Source organism: Leiobunum rupestre, chromosome 2 (assembly GCF_980474605.1).
Source record: "Leiobunum rupestre chromosome 2, qqLeiRupe1.1.hap1, whole genome shotgun sequence".
Taxonomy (NCBI): domain Eukaryota; kingdom Metazoa; phylum Arthropoda; class Arachnida; order Opiliones; family Sclerosomatidae; genus Leiobunum; species Leiobunum rupestre.
The window spans coordinates 78,348,147-78,372,644 of NC_143385.1; the positions used below are offsets into that span (position 1 = coordinate 78,348,147).

The 24,498-nt window shown below is 38.1% G+C and overlaps 1 protein-coding gene across 1 annotated transcript; it reads left to right on the forward strand.

The window, feature by feature from the left end:
- The first annotated feature begins 5,144 nt into the window (after window positions 1-5,144).
- LOC149959093 (uncharacterized) lies at window positions 5,145-6,018 on the forward strand. The gene is made up of 2 exons (XM_090167343.1): window positions 5,145-5,422; window positions 5,499-6,018. The coding sequence occupies exons 1-2, from the start codon at window positions 5,145-5,147 to the stop codon at window positions 6,016-6,018; spliced, it is 798 nt and encodes a 265-aa protein (XP_090023469.1).
- Window positions 6,019-24,498: the final 18,480 nt, after the last annotated feature.

Sequence of the window (24,498 nt, forward strand, 5' to 3'; positions counted from 1 at the left end):
TATCAAGACGATATAATCCTTTGAAAGTTTGATTCCTTTCCTTTTTTCAAAATTAGTCCTAGCAGACTGCCATAGAAATCTTATAACGTAGACTGATTCCGTATAAATACAAAATGGCCCAATTACATTTTCGTAGTTTTCGTCATTATCAGCCAATCACGATTCAAAGAGTGACTACGGCAACGACTCGTTGCCATCTAGTTTGAGTTACTGATAATAATAATTTGATTTTAGATTACGTCACCTTAAGAACCCACATTTGATTGGCCCACGTCAATCGAGTCACGACCCCCTGCGCGCGCTCACGTGAGCGTGTGCAGGGGGCCGTGATCGAGTTTAATGTAGTTTTTAAACATGGTAGACTGTTTCTTTACTCGTAAAGATTTTTCTCTTATATGCAAACGTTTTGGATAACTATTGCGTTGTTTGTTGTTATGGCTCCTCGATGTTTCATTTCCACATGTAGAAAACAATTTGCGGTGGACGGTAATGTGTCGTTGTACAGGTAAAAGTTTGGGTTTCCTTAAGCAATTTGAAATGTTAACAAACGGCGGGCTTTCAAATTGATGATTTGGTAAAAATTACTTCAGGAAGTTCAGTGAGCCTAGTGGAATAACAACTCAGGACTATAATTACTGCAATATACGTTTTTTTTAAAAACACTTTATTTAACATAGTAAATATCGGTCTTCGTTGAGTACTATCTCTTAAGTTGTTTAACAGTGGAATGTTGAATTTAAGCAGAGTGCGAGACATTTATCTTGACTAAGCTTCTAAGACAAAAAGCATATTATTAAATAGAAGGTAAAGTTTTGAAAAAGAAGACAATTATCAGTATGATAGTTGCTGTTTAATTCAATGAATGTACCGTCGTCAATTCGTCATAAGTGTCATGAATTCGTTAGTGTAATGTATTTTTTCTGGGATATAATTACTCTTTCATAAGGTTTTTGTTTATCTAAGTTTCTACAAACATAATAATAAATATAATATTAATTACTTTAAATGTGAAATAACCTTTAAATACAAAGGGGAATACTAAGGACCTAATCAGTCACTGCTTCTCCCAAAACTGACCTTGAGATTACCTGCTATTTTAAAAGTTAGGCCTATGTCAGGCCTAGGCTTAAATATTTTCAAAGCGAACCAAAACGAAATCTTATTTATCTTCCTCACAATGGCATTTAAATATTCCTTATAATAAGTAAATATGAAAACAAAACTAAAAGTTCAAAAAATCTTAACACTTTCATTAAAGGGAATAGAACCTCCAACGCGTTCTTTATGGAAGACCTCATCAATTTCCTTTATTCCCTTCACAATCAGCGATTATCAGCGCCGCCGGTGTGAAAAGCCATGGGAGGCAGTGGACGATATTGGAACCCTTGGAGGGCGACAGAAATACCAGAGGTTATATTCCCTTTAAATAAAAATCCAAAAACGTTGAAGTGGTTCATGTGAAAAACTCCAGCAAAAACCTATGGGAATTCTGCGAGCTTGGATCGGATGGATCCTGTAAAAATCCTCTGAGCTTCTACTATTTTTAACCGCCATGTTATGGCGCTAGCGGCTTGCCGTTGTCAATTAATGGCCGCTAATTGGCTGAAGCTTAAGAAAAGACTATATAATCATTAGTCGTTGCTACAAAATGACTTGGCGTCAGGTTCTCCCGTAGACGGGATCATTCTAGGTAGGAGACTAGGAGTATAAGATTTCTATGCAGACTGCAGATCTATTTTGGCCAGGTGAGGAAATAAGGATAATTTTCAGGACAACTAAAGAATCCTGATGAATCGAAAGATAACACAAAACTTTAATGATGAAATCTCTAAAATTTGTTTAAGTGTAAGCATAGTCATAAGGTATTTTCATTAGTGTAACCTGGTTCACCGGATAAATTACGTCACTTACAGCTCCCTACAGTGGCGTAGCCAGAAATTCGTCAAGGGGCGGGTCGAAGTATTTGAATGTTAAGAGGGGGGTTGAGAAAGGGGTGGAAATTTAGTACAGTCAAAGGTAGGCCCTAGGGGAGGGGTCTGGACACCGAAACCCCCGCTCTTTCCTATGCCACTGGCAGGCCCGTCTTAAGACCTTTTGGGGCCCTGGCCCCCTGGGCTAAATTATTTCTTAAAACCTTTGCGATCCCAAACGGTCAGCCTTTGTATGTCCGTTGTCTAAATTCAACTATACAATAATCAAACCAAAACTTTTAATTTCAAAAGTATAACATAGGCCTACTGAGAATAAGATTTTTACTGACAATGACTCGCTGTTAGGTTTAAGAAATTGTAGGTACCGTATGCTAAGCGACGTAAATAAAAGATACATCATATTAAATGAGCGTAAATAATATTTAACCAACTAAAACCTTATCCCTAGAGTAGAGGCGGTATGGCTGGCCTTTCCGCGGCCCCAAAACTGGCTGGGGGCCCTGGGCTGTAGCCAATTTAGCCCATGCCTTAAGACGGCCCTGGCCACTGGCTCCCTCATAGAAATCTTATAACATAGAATGATTCCGTATAAATACAAAATGGCCCAATTACATTTTCGGAGGTTTCGTCATTATCAGCCAATCACGATTCAAAGAGTGACTACGGCAACGACTCGTTGCCATCTAGTTTGAGTTACTGAAAATAAAAATTTGATTTTAGATTACGTCATCTTAAGAACCCGCATTTGATTGGCCCACGTCAATCGAGTCACGGCCCCCTGCGCGCGCTCACGTGAGCGCGTGCAGGGGGCCGTGATCGAGTTTAATGTAGTTTTTAAACATGGTAGACTGTTTCTTTACTCGTAAAGATTTTTCTCTTATATGCCAACGTTTTGGATAACTATTGCGTTGTTTGTTGTTATGGCTCCTCGATGTTTCATTTCCATATGTAGAAAACGATTTGCGGTGGACGGTAATGTGTCGTTGTACAGGTGAAAGTTTGGGTTTCCTTAAGCAATTTGAAATGTTAACAAACGGCGGGCTTTCAAATTGATGATTTGGTAAAAATTACTTCAGGAAGTTTAGTGAGCCTAGTGGAACAACAACTCAGGACTATAATTACTGCAATATCCGTTTTTTTAAAACACTTTATTTAACATTGTAAATATCGGTCTTCGTTGAGTACTATCTCTTATGTTGTTTAACAGTGGAATGTTGAATTTAAGCAGAGTGCGAGACATTTATCTTGACTAAGCTTCTAAGACAAAAAGCAGATTATTAAATAGAAGGTAAAGTTTTGAAAAAGAAGACAATTATCAGTATGATTGTTGCTGTTTAATTCAATGACTGTCGTCAATTCGTCATGAGTGTCATTCTTTAGTGTAATGTATTTTTTCTGGGATATAATTACTCTTTCATAAGGTTTTTGTTTATCTAAGTTTCTACAAACATAATAATAAATATAATATTAATTACTTTAAATGTGAAATAACCTTTAAATACAAAGGTTAATACTAAGGACCTTCAGATATCGAGTATGGTTGTGGTGAAAAAACCAAATTAAATTAGAATCTGTCTGGATCCTCTGGAGCTCAATAAGGTCTTAAAACGAGCAAAGTTTCCTTTGAAAACAATCGACGAGATTCTCCCTCGAATGTCGCAGGCTATGGTGTTCAGTGTTTTGGACGCCAAGGATGGGTTTTGGCAGGTGAAGTTGGACGAAGAGAGTAGTCTCCTAACAACGTTTTGGACGCCTTTTGGCCGATACCGCTGGCTACGAATGCCGTTCGGACTTACAACGTCACCAGAAGAGTATCAGAGACGTCAAAATGAATTACTCGTTGGTCTCAAAGGAGTTGATAACATGACGGATGATATTATTGTGTTTGGGTGTGGCGTGAATTTAGAAGAAGCAATAAAGTAACATGATCTAAATCTTCGAGCTCTCCTCGAACGAGCTCGTGAAAATAATTTTAAACTCAACAAGTCAAAAATGAAGCTTCGTATGACGCAAGTGCCATACATGGGCCACTTGTTGACCACTGAAGGTGTTAAACCTGATCCAGATAAGGTGTCCGCAGTCAAAGAAATGCCTATGCCACACAACATACAATCCCTTCAAAGTTTTATTGGGTTTGTTACATATTTGGCTAAATTCCTTCCAAAACTTTCGGATTTCACTGAACCTTTGAGGCAACTCACTCGAAAAGGAGCCGAATGGAAGTGGACAGACGAGCACACTCAAGCCGTCGAATCTGTCAAAGCCTTGGCTACAGAAATTCCAATATTACCTTATTACAACGTCGATGAGCCGGTAACTCTGCAATGCGACGCTAGCAACGTCGGAGTTGGTGCGACCTTGTTGCAAAATGGCCAACCCGTTGCTTTCGCTTCACGTTCCTTAACTCCAACGGAATGCAAATATGCCCAAATTGAAAAAGAGGGACTTGCAATTGTTTTTGGTTGTAAAAGTTTTCATCAGTACCTATGTGGAAGAGACAAGGTTAACGTCGAAACGGACCACAAACCACTTGAAACGATATTTCGCAAATCGTTGATGTCCGCGCCGAAGCGACTTCATTGTGGGCTTCTAAAGTTGCAAAATTACTCTTTAGACGTGCGATACAAGAAAGGGTCTGAAATGTACATCGCAGATTGTTTATCAAGAGTATCGCTTCCGGACATGGAACTCGAAAATGATGGAGACATGGACTTCATCGTCTTTCATTTGAAAGAAGAAAGAGCATTTCCTTCTCTATTGGAGAAAATAAAACTTGCCGATTACGCTCGAATGTCGGATAGTCGAATTTGCAAAATTAAAATAGCCACAGAAGAAGATAAAAGTCTCCAAGTTCTTCAAACCGCAATTGTTGAAGGGTGGCCACATACCCGAAACAAAATTCCACCAGAAATTCGACAATTCTGGAATTTCAGAGAATGCCTCACAATCGACGATGGCGTAATTTTTAAAGGGTCTCAGGTGTTAATCCCACAAAAATTGAGAGCGGAAACTCTCAAGGTACTTCCCTCAAGCCACGTCGGAGTACAAGCGTGTTTCCGCAAAGCTAGAGAAGTTGTCTTTTGGCCAGGAATGTCGGTAGATATCAAGAAAGCCGTCGCTGAGTGCACGGTCTCCAACGAATTTACTCGTTCTCAACAGTAAGAACCATTGATGTCGGTTCCTTTAGCGAACTTACCTTGGCAAAAGATCACGATGGACTTATTTACATTGTCTACTGAGACTCACAAGTACTTAGTTATGGTCGATGTGTACTCTGATTACTTTGAAGTAGATCGCTTGCCCGAGACAACTGCGGAATCAGTGGTCGAAGTATGCAAGAAACACTTCAGTAGGTTTGGAATTCCTGAAGTAGTTATAACGGACAACGGACCACCGTTCAGTTCGCGTGCTTTCAAAGAATTCTCAGACCTATGGGGATTCAAACACGAGACGTCTTCTCCATATCACGCTCAAGGCAACGGCAAAGCCGAGTCAGCGGTTAAAATTGCAAAAACGATGTTAAAAAAGCTTGAAAGAAGATTTTTATCTCGCGCTTCTTGAATGGAGAAACACCCCAACCGAAGGTGTCGAGTACAGTCCGGCGCAAAGACTTCAATCGCGACGGCTACGATCTCAATTCCCTTACTCCCAAAAACAACTTAAGCCGTCTGTACCTCGAGACGTAACACTAAAACTGGAAACCAAACGCCACAAGAGCAAAGCTATATTTGACGAACGTGCCAAATATTTGCGGCCTTTGTCCATTGGAGAAAGTGTTTGGGTGAAACCCAATCCCAATTTACATCAAACTTTATGGAGATTAGGGAAAGTTACTCAGAAAGTAGGTGATCACTCTTACATCGTCGATATAGGAGGAAAGATGTATCGAAGAAATAGAATAGTTCTACGACCAACGACAAGAACAAAAACCACCGACGCACAGACAACTAAAAGTAAAGAACCTAGTCAACTACGCAAATTAAAACAGCGACACAGAACACACCTGGTATACTGGTCGGAGTACGAAGAGCCACCGGATTACAACCACGCAGCCCCATCCGACAAGCTCTACCCAACCATCGCGTAGTAGAATGGACACCAAACACTCGTCAAAGAAATGCACCAGAGCAAGAAACGGCCCGCAGAACTCGATCAGGTCGATGAGTAGTGGCTGCGCAACGCTATAGTAATGACTTTTAATAACTCAAACTTCAGGACTTTAAAATATATATTCTTAGTACACTCTAAATAATTGTTTATAAATAATTTGTATTTTTATTGAAAAGGGGATGTAATAATATTGGCCTACAGATGCCAGCACTATCCACGTATAACATTTGCTACGACTGACGTAAATGTGAAAGGCAACACTGCGGCAGTCGTGAGTGTGCCGCGCTATGCTTAACATTAAACTCTTTGTTGTTCAGTACTATCGTATTATTTATTTACTTTATAAATAAAGGAATAACGAAACACGGACCAAAACGGACGGAAGAAATATATGATAAATGAAACGGAGCAGAATCAAACGGAATAAATAAACGATAAATGAAACTGAGCGGAATCGAACTGAAATTATAGACCTGAAATGATATACGGACCAAAACGGACGGAAGAAATATATGATAAATGAAACGGAGCAGAATCAAACGGAATAAATATACGATAAATGAAACGGAGTGGAATTGAACGGAAATTATAGACTTGAAATGATATACGAACCAAAACGGACGGAAGAAAAATTTGATAAATGAAACGGAGCGGAATCAAACAGAATAAATATACGAGAAATGAAACGGAGTGGAATCGAACGGAAATTATAGACTTGAAATGATATACGGACCAAAACGGACGGAAGAAATATATGATAAATGAAACGGAGCGGGATCGAACGGAAATTATAAACTTGAAATGATATACGAACCAAAACGGACGGAAGAAAAGTATGATAAATGAAACGGAGTGGAATCAAACGGAAATTATAGACTGGAAATGATATACGAACCCAAACGGACGGAATAAATATACGATAAATGAAACGGAACGGAATCGAACGGAAATAATAGAATTGAAATGATATACGGACCAAAACTGACGGAAGAAATATATGATAAATGAAACGGAGCGGAATCGAACGGAAGAAATATAAGATAAATGAAACGGAGCGGAATCGAACGGAAGAAATATAAGATAAATGAAACGGAGCGGAATCGAACGGAAGAAATATAAGATAAATGAAACGGAGCGGAATCGAACGGAAGAAATATATGATAAATGAAACGGAGCGGAATCGAACGGAAGATATATATGATAAATGAAACGGATCGGAATTGAACGGAAAATATACGTGAAATGAAACTGAGCGGAATCGAACCGAAATTATAGACTTGAAATGATATACAGACCAAAACGGACCGAAGAAATATATGATAAATGAAACGGAGCGGAATCGGACGGAAGAAATATATGATAAATGAAACGGATCGAAATATCAAGGATTCTATATGTTAGAAGGATAGGTAGCCCTCCGGCCAGCCAGTGTTTTCAAAACGCCGGCAGCGCCGTCGATATTAAGAGAGCCCATAAACGCGGGACGGCTTGTTTCTATTCCCTCAAGGACAAATTTTGGCGGTGCTTCCTCCATGTTTTGTCCTTGACGGAATCTAAAGACGGATTCTCTATCGCACATGACCCACCGACGGCGCTGCCCAGGGCCGGCGTGATGCGGGTGCAAAGAGTGCGGTCGCACCCGGCCCCGCGCTAGCTAGAATTTAAGGGGCCCCGCGAATTTCCTTTTATATTAGAAAATAAATGATTTTGAGAACCATTTTTTTCATATTCAAATAAATTGTGGGATCATATCACCTATTTTGTTATGCATCTAAAATTTCTAAGAAACCATTAAACGAAGCGGGTGACTATTTTTGTAATAAACCGGCCCCGCAGCGTAGTGGGCCAGCGGGGCCCCCGCTGGTTTCTCGGTATTTCACACTTTCAAGCATTTAACGGGAAATTCCTGGAAAATCCAGTTATAGATAAGGTAACAAAAATGCAGGTGTCCAATGTCCATTTCCAATATCTAATATATGGGAAGAAACTATACGAGCGGCGCAGAAAAGAAAGCATGAAGAAATTGCCGATAAAGAGAATGATGCACCTTCAAAAAATTTCGAAAAAAGGAATTGTACTGGCACACTTATAAGCAACGAAAACTACTGTAGGGTTTACGAAGAATTAAGAGAGAACTTCGTTCAGTCTTGGAAGAGAGAAGTATTCTGGAGTGGAAAAGTCGGGCGCCACCTGCGGCTTTGTAAAATTCCCACCATGCTCTTTTTGGTCGGACGTCATCAAGCCAGAATGATGGCAGATAAAGCTGACGTCCGACCAAAGACCGGTTTAACCGGGGTAGTCTGGGTAATTCTAACAGCAATAGGCGGGAAAGGACGTTCTTATTACCGCTATGGGATTTTACACTCCAGAATACTTCCCTCCTCCAAGGTTCAGTCATCGGGTGTCGAAGAAGATAAAATTGTGTGCGCGATTGAATCATCGTTCGAACGCGTAACTTTGTCACCAATCAATAATAATAATAATAATCAGCTAGGCTAATACCAGAAATACATGAACCGAAATTATCAGCGAGCATATTTTTGTCGGACGGCAATTTCCCCGTGCGAAAGGGGAGGGTTAAATAGCGAGGCCTTGTTAATTTTCCGCCTCCCGCGACTACAGGGAAAATTTCGAATGCACCACGGGTAACTAGACCGCCATCTAGTGAGGCTAAGATAAATTATTTCATCGAAGAAGATCGTGAGGAACGTGGTCTGTAAACCAAGGCTTAGCCGTGTTTTGTTTTTGATAGAGGGCAGTGGAACTGTGGAAGACGGTAGCTGCAGCAGCTGTTCAATATGGAATTAAAAACCTTTTCAACTAATCTTAACAGACCATTTATGTATGAAAGAATAGTTTTATTAGAATCAGAAAATATACCAGTAATAAAATTTTCACGACGACGGATACTTCATGGCACTATTTTTATTTTAAAATATTTAAAAACTACGCAAGCTTTTATTACTTTTAAATTATATTAACCATGGTAAAAAAATTTAACCTTTATGATTATGAGAAAATATACCAATTACTCATTGGAGCTACTTAAGATATATGAATCCCAGATAAAAATATTTAGGCCTGCAGTAGCAAAGAATATGGGAAGACCAAATAAACAGAAGGCTACGGAAGAAGAAGAAACTGAAATAAACCACGAGAAAATAACTAGTAGAAATAAGCAATAGAAATGATGATTTCGTTTACGAGTAAGGCTACTAGACCGGGAGCTAGCGACGAAACCCTCACGTCATAGTCTATAAAAATATTTACCAGTATATACTAAAGATATTATAACAAGGTTTAAAAAAAGGTTTGTCTTACTTAGCGGACCGGGGGCGTACGCCCCTGTCACCCATTTCAGCAGCGCTACTTTCTGCCCTATTTAATCCCACAAGATATATGCAGCTTTCTTTTTTTAAATTGTAGGTACGAATCCCCAAAATAACATGAAAAATAATAAGATATAAATTTCAGGGTCTATCACAATTTAAGATAACTGTTTTTAAATTAATTTGTTGCCAAAATTTATCCCATAAAATATATACGCAATTTTTTTTTAAATGCTCGTCTGTACACCCGGAATAAGAAACACAAGAGTAAGACAAAAATTTCGGGGAATTAAGTGCTTTAAGACAAGTATTTTACCACCATGTACCGAAATTTTAAATATAACCTAATACCACAGCCAAAGGCAGTAAACGTTGATTTCGCTTTACAGTTAAAACCTGTTCCATGATTTTTCACCAATTAAATTATGGTAAATTAATAGTTAAATTACTTTAATGCAAATTCGGCACTTTTAAATAAGTTACAGTTCAATTATGGAAAGATAATTTTTTAAAGTTGCCTAATAACCCCTAACCACAATTTTTCAATGACTAGACACATTATATTGGAACCAAAAATATTTTATTTAGTAAAGAAAATGAGTCATAATCTGATTCGTCAGAGTCCGAATGTAGCAATTGTTCGGTTTCTTCTTCGTCCCGGTCGTCTGTTAAGCACTCTTCTAAAGTTGGAGGCGCACACGGACCTTCAAACCAAAGTGGTTTCAATCCTTCATTATCGGTATTTTCCCAACCACAATCGGTAGGAAACAAAGGAGAAACAGGATTAGGTTTTTCTGGATTGTTCCAAATCCTGCCGATGTAGTTGCATCTTTTCACTCTTTCCTTTAAAACCTTTCTACATGGCGGAAAGCAGCTAGCCTCAGCGGTTTGTATTTTATCGAATGGTTTTAAAACATTCTTCGGAGCGTGAAAAACATTAACACGAGCTTCATTTACTGAATAGCAACGTCGTTCTCCGTAGATTAAGCAAACGAACTTTTCAATTTTACTCATTACCGAATCTTGAACTTCTATTTCGTTTCCAAGAGAGCTAAACGCTTGCTGGATGTCAGGGTGCTTTTCAAGAAGACTGAGAGGTCGTATCTTTCCTCTGCGCGCAAAAGAAGCCGTGTAATCACATCCTGTAAATACATGGAACCCTGGAAGTGATTTGCATAAAGCTGATCCCATTTTCTTAGCTATTAGTGTTAAATCGACAAATCTCCGATTATTTTTAACACCAACATCCATCCATACTGTAACTTCGCGATGACATCAGTGTCTGATGAACGCACCACTAAGTTTCCCGTTTGGTCTTTACAAAAGTGGGAAAAGTGGAAAAACATTCTAGAATCTGCTTCTTCGTGTTTACAAAGCAAATCATTTCTGAGTACATTTCCAAGCCAACTATATTCGTAACAAAGTTCATCAAATGCAGCGTGTAAAACTCGATTCCTTAGAGTTTTACGATGTTTTTCTAATTTCCAATCTTCAACTAAGAACTTAATGAACTCTTCTTTGAAACTATCGTTTTGAAAGGCTTTTTGTAAATCTTTCGGACGCTGTTGATCTGGGCCTCTTATAACGTATGTGGCCATATTTTCTTGATTAGAATTCCATCTTCTTTTACGTCTTTCGTAATCTTTTATCGAAGGGCTTTTATAAGTATCGAATACTATTGTAACTGCTGACGACCCCAAACTGCACAGCCGTATCAAAATACTTGCTGATAAATCTCCGAAAGTCAGTGGTAGGTTTAGAGGAAGACAATGAAGGAAAAACATGCCATCAACTATCGTTAAATCAACACGTGTAGGGCCTTCAGATTCAACTCGCTTTTCTAGGGAATGCAAAAGCTGCGATTTGTCAGTTTTTTTAAGTGAGCCATCGAGATGCGCTAATGACAATGGTATAGGTGAGAGAGGGTACTGTAAAATGAATGAGATATCAAGGTTCTGCTTTAGCGATAAACAGCACATTCGACCGAAAATACCACTTGTCATCTTCACTTCCAGAACTCGATCTTTGCTTCGACATTTAGCCAATATTCCCTCCGATGCGAAGTTCAAAACCTTTTGACGCTTGATGGGTTTTTCAAACCGCGAGGGAGATAATTCACATTCACGTTGAAAATCAAGACGTAGTTTTTGACCCATGTTTCTTACATTGAGTAGATAATCTTTGGTATTGGAAAAAGCTGCTTTTCCAGTGCAAATGTTATAAAGGTTATCGTCTACCACGTCTAAACCGAATGGGTTAATAGCCGAGTCTGCAAATTTTAAAATATTTTTTAGATCTTTAGTATCCTTCTTTGTTATTTAACCCAACCATTTCTTTAGCTGTGTTAACAATTTTGGATCTTGTGCTTCTTGTGATTGTCCATCGCAATCTAGCTGAAAACAAATTGGTGAACGAGGCTATCCCGGTTAATCTACTGGCCGCGTCTATATTGACAGTCTGTTCCAAAGTTTGATCTGTAGGAGTTCCCGAGAACGGAACATTAGTACGTTTTTGTAACAATGGTAATGGTAACCATGTTTGGTGTTGGCAACTTCCGGAAGAATCTCTAGTATCTTTTTATACTTGGAACTTTTCTGCTTCTGACGAATTGAGGCACAGTTTTTAACTTTTTCATAAGATGTTGTTGTAAACTTGAGCACTTTTTCTTTTTCCGAATTATTTCCGATATGTAAAATGCAAACACACTCTTCGTGGTCACTACCGAGTTTTTCGAGAACTTGCTCCATTAATTAAACTATATTTTCATACTATTTAAAATATTGAACATAGCTACATGTAAAAGAAAAACTATCTAGCTTGCTGCTGCAGTTGCTCGAATGACTTCCCAGAATAAACTGTCGTCCGCTACAAAAGGCGATACAAAATTTTGGAATGTGGGAAAACCACGTGCAATCGATGCCTATTGTCCAGCGGTTTCTTAGAATAAAGGAGAGGTCTTCTTTCGAAATAAGCCCTTCTGGTATTTTCCAAAGAGTGAAGAGATAGATAGATAACCTATGGGTTCCCGCGTGCTGTCAATTGAGAGTGAAATGCATTGTATATTGAAATGGAAAATTTCGGTACATGGTGGTAAAATACTTGTCTTAAAGCACTTAATTCCCCGAAATTTTTGTCTTACTCTTGTGTTTCTTATTCCGGGTGTACAGACGAGCATTTTTTTTTAAAAAATTGCGTATATATTTTATGGGATAAATTTTGGCAACAAATTAATTTAAAAACAGTTATCTTAAATTGTGATAGCCCCTGAAATTTATATCTTATTATTCTGCATGTTATTTTGGGGATTCGTACCTACAATTTAAAAAAAGAAAGCTGCATATATCTTGTGGGATTAAATAGGGCAGAAAGTAGCGCTGGTGAAATGTGTGACATGGGCGTACGCCCCCGGTCCGCTAAGTAAGACAAACCTTTTTTTAAACCTTGTTATAATATCTTTAGTATATACTGGTAAATATTTTTATAGACTATGACGTGAGGGTTTCGTCGCTAGCTCCCGGTCTATACCTTTATGTTGCTATTCAGATTTATATTTCAAATAAAACAAGTACAATTATTTTAACAAAATAATACAAATATTTATTGTTTATAATTCTTAACGTAGTCAAGTTAGACTAGTTTTTATTAGTCGTTAACTGGGCTTCATTAATTAATAACAACTGATTACGATGATATTTGTTTGAGCTATTCTTTCCTTGGACGTTTCTTCTAATAGTGACAGCCTTTTTTCCACTGACACATGATGCACTTGTAATTTTTCCCCAGCAACATATTTTATTTATTTATTTGTTTTTCGAGAAAGTTTCGCTCGGCCGTCGCCAGGTGGCGTATTCAAACCTTCGCCGCGGAGGTGGGGAGGTTCTCTTTTCGAGGAAGGGAAGATGACACGTGGCCACTAAGGTGGGGGAAAACGGGGAATTTGCCTCCCGTGTTAGAGGAATAGGACGCTGATAATTTCGGTTCATGTATTTCTGCTAATACCCAAGTCACCACCTTAGGCCTAAGTTATCAAGCGACTTTTATAGCCTTTTATCCAGGTGGCCGACTTACAATGCGTAGGAGGGTGGTGGCCAGGTTAGAGCTGTTAGATTTCAAATTCCGGCCTTTTTAAAAGCCCTAAGCGAGATTTCAGAAAGAGCTCCAGATGTGAAAATTAGGAGCGAGGCTCAGGGTTTATTTCAAGAACTTACGTCTTTTGATTTCATCGTTAGTTTGATTATTTGGTACGAAATGTTGACCAAAGTTAATATAGTCAGCAAAACCAAAAAGTGACAATGGACGTAGCGACTAATCATTTTAGCAGAAATTGTATTTTTTTTTTCAAAATTATCGTTGAATTGGATATTCAACCATTTTAGGGAAGTTAGGACATGAAAAAAAGAAGAAAATGTTTAGTTATGAAGGTCCCGATGAAACAGTTTACAATGGTGAGGTTCAATTTAAAACGAATTATTTTTTGAAATTAGTTGATAACGCGTTATCCGCCATGGAAAGTAGATTTAAACTGTACAGAGAGCACAAAGATGTATTTGGATTCTTATATGGTGGAGACTGGGGCTACAATAAAAAACATTTCGGAAGATCTACAAAATTCTTGTAAAAATCTTGAAACAACGTTAATTGACGATGTAGACGGAGAAGAATTTTTTGAAGAGTTTCAGTTGTTGAAAGATGTTATTCCTGTAACAGTCTTGACAGCTATTGATACTTTATATTATATAACTAAAAATAACATGGTTGTACCCTAATATTGTAATATCTTTGAAAATTTTGTTGACCACTCCAGTTTCAGTAGCCTCAACAGAAAGATCTCTAATGATTAATTAAAAACTATCTAAGATCAACTATAAGCCAAGAGAGACTGTCATCACAAGCCTTATTGTGAATCGAAAATAAAGTGGTGAAATCATTAGAGTTTGCTGGCGTAATAAAAGATTTTTCTGCCAAAAGATCTAGATGTCAATTTTAAAGGGTATAGGTAACAAGTAACTGTTATAACTGTAAATGAACTATGAAAAATAAAATTAATGTCTTCCAATGTTAGAAACTTAAAATAGTTCAATATTTGATCAATAAAACGTTCGGGGGTAAAACGGAGGTGTGTAAAAGGGAGGGTAAAGCTATAGGGGTTATGAAATCCGAAAGTCGAGAGCCCCGCAAGTATATTTCGAACCCGGCCCCGCAAAACACCAAGCCGGCCCTGGCGCTGCCATTTTTCGTCCCTCGCCTCATATCCTTCTAACATATAGAATCCTTGGAAATATCAAATCGGTATATGTAACGGAGGCTACGGAGCAGAAACGGAATGCTGTTTTCGCTGAACTGCAGCTCTCTAGATTGGATAGCGTTTTATGTTTTCATTTCAAAATCGGTCAGGTCAGGCTTAGTTAAGTTAAAATGAACCACCATTAGAGTGAATTGTAAAGAATAATAAAACAAGGGATAAGGCAGTCCTGTTCATATATGTAAAGGGGCAAGAAAAAGCTGAACCCTAAATGAACTTCGTTTAAAATTCTACCATGTTTCAAGCAGAATGTCTCAAGACAGAAATTCTCCGGAGCAGTATAAGTATATGCATTCTAGGTAACTCAACGAAATATTTCTGTAAGCTTTTTAGTTTCTATAAAATATAAATTTTTAAGACATTTAAAGGACTAGCTTTTTTCCAGTAAGCTCATTTACGAATTCAGTGAGGTGAACTCGAGCTCAGCTCTTGGCGTTGACCTATGCCGGTATACAAATTTCTGACCCAATGCTCACGATAATAAAGTGGCATAGTTGTTGACTACACTCAATGAATGTTAGAGAACGGTTTAGAAATGAAAGATTTCGCTTTAAATAGTACCTGACAACCAACCTTTGCACAAAAGCAACATAATTGTTTTTTTAAATTTGTGCACAAAACTGGATTTTGCACCATATGGACATCTTGTTTTTTTCATCACCTCGAATCTTCGTCAAAAATTGGTCTTTTAAAATGGATTTTTTTCTCTTTGTTTATTATCGACAGTGCTCTACAACTTTATTGTTGGATTGTTTTGTTTAGCACCTAAATTTGGCGCCCCCTCATCAGCATCCTTTTTGCGCCCTTCTAAAACAATTTGGCGCCCTTTCAATTTCAAGGGGGGTACGTTGTACCACTGTACCCCCCCCCGTTCCTACGCCCAGTAGCGGCGCCAGGATTTTTGGGGAGGTAAGCAGTGCCGTAACTAGCCTTTTCTGCGCCCGGTGCGAGCTTCTATAACTGCGCCCTTAAACAATGTTCTAATCTTTCCCGGTTCTGACTATAAAAAAAAACAAATTTTGGTTTGAGTATAGGTACTTGGTAAAATTTTCAATAAATATAGATACTTGGTAGAATTTTGAATAATTATTTATTAGACCCATGATGCTTTTAGCTGTTGCGATTGTTTCCTCGTTATAGTCGTTGGTAGTTAAAAGCTTTAGCGCACACCAGATTTGGGGTATTTGCGTGATTAAAGCTTTGACGGCTCTAGCTTTAGAGGCCCATCTAGTGTCGGCGTGTTTTTTCAAAGAAATTTTTAAATATCTCATTAAAGTTTCCCATCTGACCGTAGAACTGGAAAAAATACTGCTGGAGTAGGGCGCGTCTACACCCCTGTTAGGCGATAAATAATAGGTATTGTACCGTTTTGTACGTATGCCAGGGCCGGACTTGGAGATGCTGGGCCCCTAGGCCTATAAGGAGTCTGACCGCCCCCCCCTTTTAGAAATATAGTATAGTATATATAGTTTACATAGAGTCACGTAGTGGCAAACGCGTGTAGTTCATAGACTGCTGGATGTTTCTCTGCTAAGCGGACGATTTGCCATAATAAAAATACAAAGCGTCAGCAGTTTATGAGCTTCTCACGTTTGCCGCTACGTAGCTCATTATTATTATACAGGGTGTCCACTAAAAAATGAACCAGGGCGAATATCTCGAAATCTGTTTTAGGTACGATTTGGAAAATTTCAAATCGTATACAAGATGTAGGGGGAAACCTACTGCGAAAATGTCGATGACCTTGAACCATGTCTTCAAGGTCATCCAAAAACTAACTCGAGAACCGTAAGTGTTAGAAAGTTGGTTTCAATTAGAAATGTGTTCCACGTGACTTTCTAAGTACCAATAGCTTTGACCTGATCGGATTTGACCAATAGGAAGCCGAGAAATGCTAGATGAAAAACAAGAAGTTCGTTAAGTTGATAACGTGTCGAAAGCGAGGTTCGGGAGCTGATAACTCTAAAGATACTCGTGTTAGAGTACTGATAATTGCTACACATCCTCATCAGGGTTAAGGGTCTGTTGTTTAAAAATTTCAATGACCTTGAACTATGTCTTCAAGGTCATCCAAAAACTAACGCGAGAACCGTATGTGTTAGAAAGTTGGTTCCAATTAGAAAAGTGTTCCACGTCACATTGTAGGTCTAATTAGCTTTGAAGACGTGGTTTAAGGTGTGAAAACATTATCTCGCGATCCATTGGGTTTAGAAACTATGTTTCAATAGGAAATTTGCTTATCACCACTTTCTCGTCAAAGTAGTTTTGAACCATGTCTTCAAAGACATTCAAAAATGACCTTGAGAAATAACTTGCAACTGAATCAGCTTAAACCACGTCTTCAAGGTCATCCAATTTTACAAACTTGAAAAACTCCCAGCATAATGAGTTTGTAATTTAGATGTAACACGAATTGGTTTCGAGTTATGTGCGTTTTCTTTCAATTTTCATTTTAACGACCTTTGTGATTTTGAAAAACAGTTCCTCGACTTAATTTTGGTCAAATTCGATCGAATCAAAGCTAATTAGACCTACAATGTGACGTGGTTTTTAGATGACCTTGAAGACATGGTTCAAGGTCATAGACATTTTCGCATTAGATTTCCCCCTACATCTTGTATACGACTTGAAAATTTCAAAATCGTACCTAAAACAGATTTTGAGATAATCGCCCTGGTTCATTTTTTAGAGGACACCCTGTATAAACTGAAATAGCAAACTTCCTGATGTAAAAATATCATTTATATAAATTATGTTCATTGAAATAGCGTACAAACCCGATCGACATAATCCTTTATAGGAGCCCACTAGCCCAAGCCTTTAAAATTAACCTAGTAGGTGACACACACCTACACAACTCTAATAGCTACGGTAACACTACAAGATAGAAAACGTTTCGAACCGTTTAGAAACAAATCGAAACGGGTTGAGTGAAAATTCTTGATGTTACTTTTAACCTACGTATTTTAGTATAGTTTAACCCTAAAATTGCTTTTATTTTTACCCTTCGCGTACCCAAATTGACTTTGCAATTGGGATGTTTACTAATAACACCCAGTCACTCACAAGCATAGAAATATAAATTAGACTAGAAGCACGGTTGGATTGGGCGGGGACGTACCAGCTAGAAGGCTGCCATCAGAGGAATCGTGATAGTCGCGCCATCTCATAGAAACAATTTAAACTAAATAAGTAAATATGGTCACGTGGAATAACATAAAACAGATCGTAGGCAACGTATTAAAACCTTTTTTTTTTATTTATCTGACATTATATTAAGTTATTTAAAGAGCTTTAGGAAAATCATAAAAATCTCAAGAAGATACTATATCTACCGTGTCACCCGTAAGTCACACGTTAACTTTGCGCAATCATTGTAAGTCTAAAATACCACAAATCATCACAGTTTAACTAAATTTTAATTATTTCAGTGTGGTTTAAAATATGCCTACATGAGATTCCAAAATCTTGGTTTCAGTGTCTTTTAAACTATCATCAGTATTAGTCAAGTCAAATTGAGTGGTTTCCGGAAGTTCACTTTTTCCGTAAGTTTTCTGAAATAGCCTCTGATAAATAGGGAAACTAAATAACAATTACTTAAATCAATAAATTGGCATACTCTAGAAGATGTAAATATGCTTTGTTCTGGAATAGATATTTTTGGGAGCTCTTTCAAATTCTTGTTTTAATAAAGAAATTATTCATATTTCAGATAGTTTTTTATTTTAGAATGTATAGGGTAATTTTTACTTGTTAGGTACAGCATTGGATGATAAAATACGCGAAAAAGTAGATTAGTCCATAATTAACTTAACTTTAGGTACAGCATTTGCTTCCAATGCTGCCTTCCATTTTGAAAGTAAATTTCATCCGGCAGAAAATGTTTACTACACACAAAGTCACATCAAGTAACTGAAGATGGAGTTCAATTTTCGCGATTTACCGCTAAAACCCATTTTCCTAGTAATTCAGCCTTTCTCAGAGGAAATCTTAGTGTAAAAAAATCTCTTATTCCGAGATTATTATAAAATATTTACTATAATATTACATACTTATGAAATGATAATTTTATTTCTTTCCCAGATCTTTCTTTACAATGTGAAAAAGCGCAGTTTTTAACCATTTTTGTGGATATGCTATTAGACCCAAATATTTAAACACGAAAAGACCGCAGCTGCCCACGACGTGATGCGCAGTGGATCGCCTTTTTCCCCCCTCTTCGAAATTCGCGTCGTAGCCATGGCGACAATGTTTAATGCGTTTGTCAGATAGCGCGTACATCGCGATTCCACCCTAATGTCAGCCTTCTAGCTCGCCTGTTTCCCTTGGGATTGGCGGAAAGGGCAGTGCTTCTAGTCTAATTTCTATTTCTATGCTCACAAGCGTATATTCTAATTTTATTAGAAAAAAAACTTAAGCCCAGTTAACACTATACAATTAATTGGGCCACTTAATTGAAACCAACTAATTGTAATCAAGAAAATTGAATAGTGTGAACAGAAAAATTGTAACCATTGTTCCAACTTTTTCGGTTCACAATGTACAACTTTCTTGCTTACAATTAGTTGGTTTCAATTAAGTGGCCCAATTAATTGTATAGTGTGAACTGGGCTTTACTTTCGATTTCTTGCACCCACTTATCACTAGCGATTAGCGAACCGTACTGCGCAAAAACTAATAGTTTTTATATACCCTCTAAATCAAGAAATAAAGAGAGGCTTCCGTTTAAATTAGCGACGAATACCGGGCTACCTTTCTTTCACGAGCTGCAGTTACTCTGATCCCTGGAACTAGGCTGTGCCTGAATTTCCCTAATTCAGCATAGAAGTCGGAGCTCTGCGGTTATATTTCTAAATAAAAGCTCTTAACAAACGCGGACTAAATATGCGATAGTTTTGCAATATTGCGATTTAAGGCTACGACCGTTAACTGCCAGGTAGAAAATTGGTTAATTTAAATTACGATTGCTATTATAGATTTATGCTTTCGTTTACGGTAATTATGGTCACTAGAGGGCCCCTTCCAAGGATGGGCCCCTAGGCGGAAATACGGCCCTGACGTATCCTTCTAAAAACCATGCATGGCATGATGGCCCGAACCTTGGTCCTGGCCTGGTCATTTCTGCGCCCCTCCAAGGTCTGCGCCCTGTGCCTGGGCACCGCTGGCACCGCCCTAGTTACGGCACTGGAGGTAGGCCAACCCAAAATTTTTGAAAATCCGTCCACGTGGATTATTTATTTTTTTTAAGCAAGTTGTGAAATTTTTGGGTAAAATGGGTACGCGACGAAAAAAATAGTATTAGTTATGAATTTAAACATTAGTAAAAACAGAGTGTTTGTTGATCCTTTTTTGTATACCGATAACACTTAACAAATAGGTGTTACTCCGACTTACTCGTACCTTTGAAAGGAATAAAAACAGCAGTGTCGTTAAGCGAATCACTCGCATTGAATATTGAAAAATTAATAAATAAATAAATTATTTGCAAACAAATTACAGAATTATCTGATTATAAATAATTTAGAGGCCCATGCATATATGAAATTTTGGAGGCCCCCCTTAAGACGACTTTTGGAGGCCCCTACCAAAATTTCAAGTAGGCCCAGGCCTACCCCGGCCTGTTGCTGGCGCCGCTACTGCCTACGCCACTGCACAGGTGACGTTTTTCTTTCCCCCACTAGTTCCAGGGGGGGGGGGATTTCGATTATGAGGCACACGGATCGTCTAAACATAGTCTTTCCACCCAAAGTAACTATAAATATTTACTTTCTTTAAGCCATCTGAAAATAAACAAGTTGGAAAACCAAAATAGTACCTATATCCTCGTTCATCAAGCGGACAATTCTGTCGCGCTCTATTTAAGTACACGCATCGTCTGCTAGATTCGGTTTTATGCGAGCTTTTTCGAAAACATCTGCAATAGAACCTTGTTCGATACCCGTCCGGCACAAATGTGTTCTTTTCCACCCAAGATAAAGTTTATATTTCGCTTAAATTAAATTCGTTCTAATGCCTATAAATTTCTTAATACCGTGTGAGGTGGCTGAATCTAGGTTGTAAAACACTAGCTTATCAGTCTTATGACCCAGCCTCGATTCTTGGAGGATCCATTGCCATCATATCTAGAAAATTTCTTTTTCGATTATTGCATGCACTCCTATTCCTGAAATTATTATTATCATCCAAGATCAAGTTTATTTTTCGCTTACATTCAATCGGTTCTTATTCCTGAATTTCAGTACTGACAAAGGTTGCCATAGGAAAACAAAAGCCCATTGCAACTTTTCCCTTTGGCGATTTTCATACTAACATAAGGTCTACCTAACCCCCGAGTTTCAACAAAATCGGTGATAACCACCCCGGGTAGTCTCCTTGTGAGTAATAAGCTTCGGTGGCTCAATGGTTGAACACGCGCATGCTATGCGGTTAACCCGTTATTGGCGTTAAAAAACAATAACTATCTGCAAAACAACACAAACACGCAGTAGCGTTAATAAGGCCCCCGCAATGCAGGAGGGCCACAGGGCTTCAGGGGTCCCTAAATTCCTATCAAAGAATACGCAAGATACCTTTTCTAGCTAGGCCTCTGGAAGCTGCGAACGCAATGATAACACTACGAACATCTCTACACCCACAGACAGAAACGGTGAAGGCAATAGCTCTCCGTAAACAAGTTCACTCGGAGAGGTAAAACGTAGATTATTTTTGCATTTCATTATCCCTTTAAACACGAAAATGTGTATGACTCTATGACTTTAAAAACATAGTAGCATTAGGTTTTAAAAATAATATTTGGCGTATTTTAAAAAGAATCCATTGATAATTGTAAGCAATTTCATTTTTTTCAAAATTCAAAATAAATTAATAATTTTATTTTGTTGTGTTACATAAATTGCATAATTTAACATCATTTTAGTCGGTATACACTGGGAATTATATTTTCGCCACTTGGAGAATGACTGTCTTAGTAGTCCAGTAACTGTTGGGTTTCAAATCCTATAAAATTGCTACTGGGCTGAATATTTGCAGGCACATTAATTTTGTCATAATTTAGAAAATGTCAAAAGTCCCCTTCATTTGGTTGTGAGCACCATTTTTTATGGCGGGAAATAGGCGCACGATTTTTTTTTTTGTATTTACGGCTATACAGTTTTTTATAAACCCAATTACGACTCGGCTATTTTTTACAAAAATAGTTCTATTAATTAAGCATTAATACTAGTGTTGTTAATTTTCTGGAAAAATGAAATTCGGAAAATTTAAAAAATTAAACATAAATTACTTTTTAAGGGTTTTTAATGTTTTTAACTTTTGATCGATATCAAATTTCTAATATCAGTAAACATACTACAAAACATTAATAGTGTTAAATTGTTAATCAGTTTAAACTAGTCTAGAGGTTTAGTTTTACTTTTAGTTTCGAAAAAATGAGGCGAAAATGCCGCTTTATTTAAATTTGCAAACAATGTATTAGACTAATCATGGAATGAAAACTTTTTTTATTTTTTTGCGGAAAAATACGGAAAATTTTCCGGAATAAAGGCCTCGGTCCTTTTCCAACTTACAACACTAATTAATACTAGTCTTGCGGATGTAATCCCGACGGCAATCTATATGGACTTTAAGTGAAGTTACATTGCGCATTAATTCGATTTTGCCATCGTTCCTCTCAATACTAGCTTTCATCAGAGTATTCAATCCACGCTTAACCGTCACAATAGCTTCCTTTTTAAGCGTTTTATTACAGAAACAGTAGCTATTCGAGTTCAGGGACGGGCAGAGAGGGGACTGAGGGGGTTAAATGCACTGGACCCGGCAGAAAAGGGCCCACAAGCGCCCTTTAATGGGACCCGGTATAACAGGGGACCATCGCTTAGCTCTTCACTAGCACCCCATCTTTAAAATTTTATTTAGAAGGGCCCGCGATTACATAATTCGCCCCGGGGCCCGAAACTAATCTGCACTGAGGCCGAGTTAACTATTTTAAACGCAGCTACATGGATAAAGACGTGACGTAAATTCAGTCGATTGCGAAGGAGAGCGGCGGCCGCGTATTTACTCAAGGAAGGCGCCAAATTGTGAAACCCGTACCGAAATTATCCACAGAAGCGTTTTTGAAAAAATAGCCGGGTCCTAATTTTGCGTAATTGGATTTATAACCGTAAATACAACAAACACGGAAATATTAGCTAAAACCCATTTTTGGGCTTTCCACCACCATGGAGGAATAGTAATAGGGCTATTCCTCTATGACACCACCCACTTACGCATTGTAACCCCAAGGTTGCTAGAGACGCTAATATAGGTGTGCTCGCGCAGCCCTTTTTAAAGCCTTCAAATAAGAGACGAGATGAAAAAGACAGGGTCTGATGACGACGTCACTAAAACATTCGATTAGCGCCTCAGGCGTAATAAAGAATGCTAATAAATATATCAAAAATACATTGCTTGGGTACGGCAAACGTCAGAGCAAATATAGTCCGAGGACATAAAGCAACTTCTTAAAATCGTGACAGACCCTTGAAACATAAAGGCAAAAAAAAATACCATTTCAAATCAAGCGTGAGCACCCCTTGTTGTAACCCGGCCACCTGCTTAAAGGCATTATAGACCTTTATTAAAAGGTGGGTAAAAATGTCGACCCTCGCAGCAAAATTTTAATTTATATGAAAACGAATTTCCTGTCTTGCGTAGTTTCGTGTTTTCGGTTTAAAATCGTCTGCGTTTCAGACGTCGTGTAACGAAATAGCAGTTTCTTATTGGTCTTTCACTTAAATTCAAATTTTGCTGGGAGGATCGTCATTTTACCCACCTTTTAATAAAGGCCTTTAAGTCGCTCGATGACTTGGACCCAAGGTAGTGCTTTGGGTATCAGCCTAGCTGATTATTATTATTTTCCGCCTTAACAATTTTGCTCATTACCAAATGATGGTGACTGTTAAAACTCTACAAGTTTTATGAGTTAAATTTGTAATTTCACTTTAATTGGGTTTCAATTTAATGTGTAGCAGTTTACTTGTATTTTTTTAAATAGACATTTTAGCCAAAAAGGGAATAGTCGTAAAAATGGAATGTTGGTGGACGAGGGACGATCGGGGAGTGGTGGTGTCCCCAAGGCCCTCATCCAAGTCAACTTGGGCCCCGAGCGAAGCCAAGCCCTATTTATGTCTCTCCGGAAATTCCGAGAAAGAGGGGCTCGCGTTTACGCTGACCCCTTCTCTGCCAGCATTCTTTCAAAAATCTATCCACCAGTGGTGCAATCACAATCTTCTACCACCCTTGTTACCGCGCGAAAAAAGACACTTTTTAAAATCTTTGAGCGCCAGTTGAAGACTAGATATATTTTGAGCGCCAGTTGAAGACTAAATATTTTTTTGAGCGCCAGTTGAAGACTAGATATTTTTTGCTCAAATTTTGGGGTAGGGCTAGGGCTATTCAGCCATACAGCCCAAAATAAACAAAATAGTATCACTATTCAGTATAGTCATGACTAGTCATGTAAGATAAAAGTTTCTGTTTAAACATGGCAACCGAACCCACATACACCATCTCTTCAGATAGGTTGTTCCATGGAATAATTGTGCGACGAAAGAACAAGAATTTAGTAGAATCCCGTTTGGAGTGAGGAAGATGAAGTTTGCGACTGTTCCACGGGTGGAAAGTGAAGAAGCTGTACATGAAAAATTGTTTTATTTACGGTCGCTCAGAAATTTATATAATAGACTAAATCCAAATAGAGTCTTCGGCACTTTAAAGGCATCCATGAAAGAGCAGTAAGTCTGTAATTTCGATTAGAATGTTGTCAAGTAAATGGGATTTTTGAGGC

Coding starts and splice junctions, on each gene's coding strand:
- LOC149959093 (XM_090167343.1), top strand. CDS start 5,145: ATGGACTTATTTACATTGTCTACTGAGACTCACAAGTACTTAGTTATG. Junction 5,423..5,498: donor CAAGGCAACGGCAAAGCCGA/GTCAGCGGTTAA, acceptor TCTTGAATGGAG/AAACACCCCAACCGAAGGTG.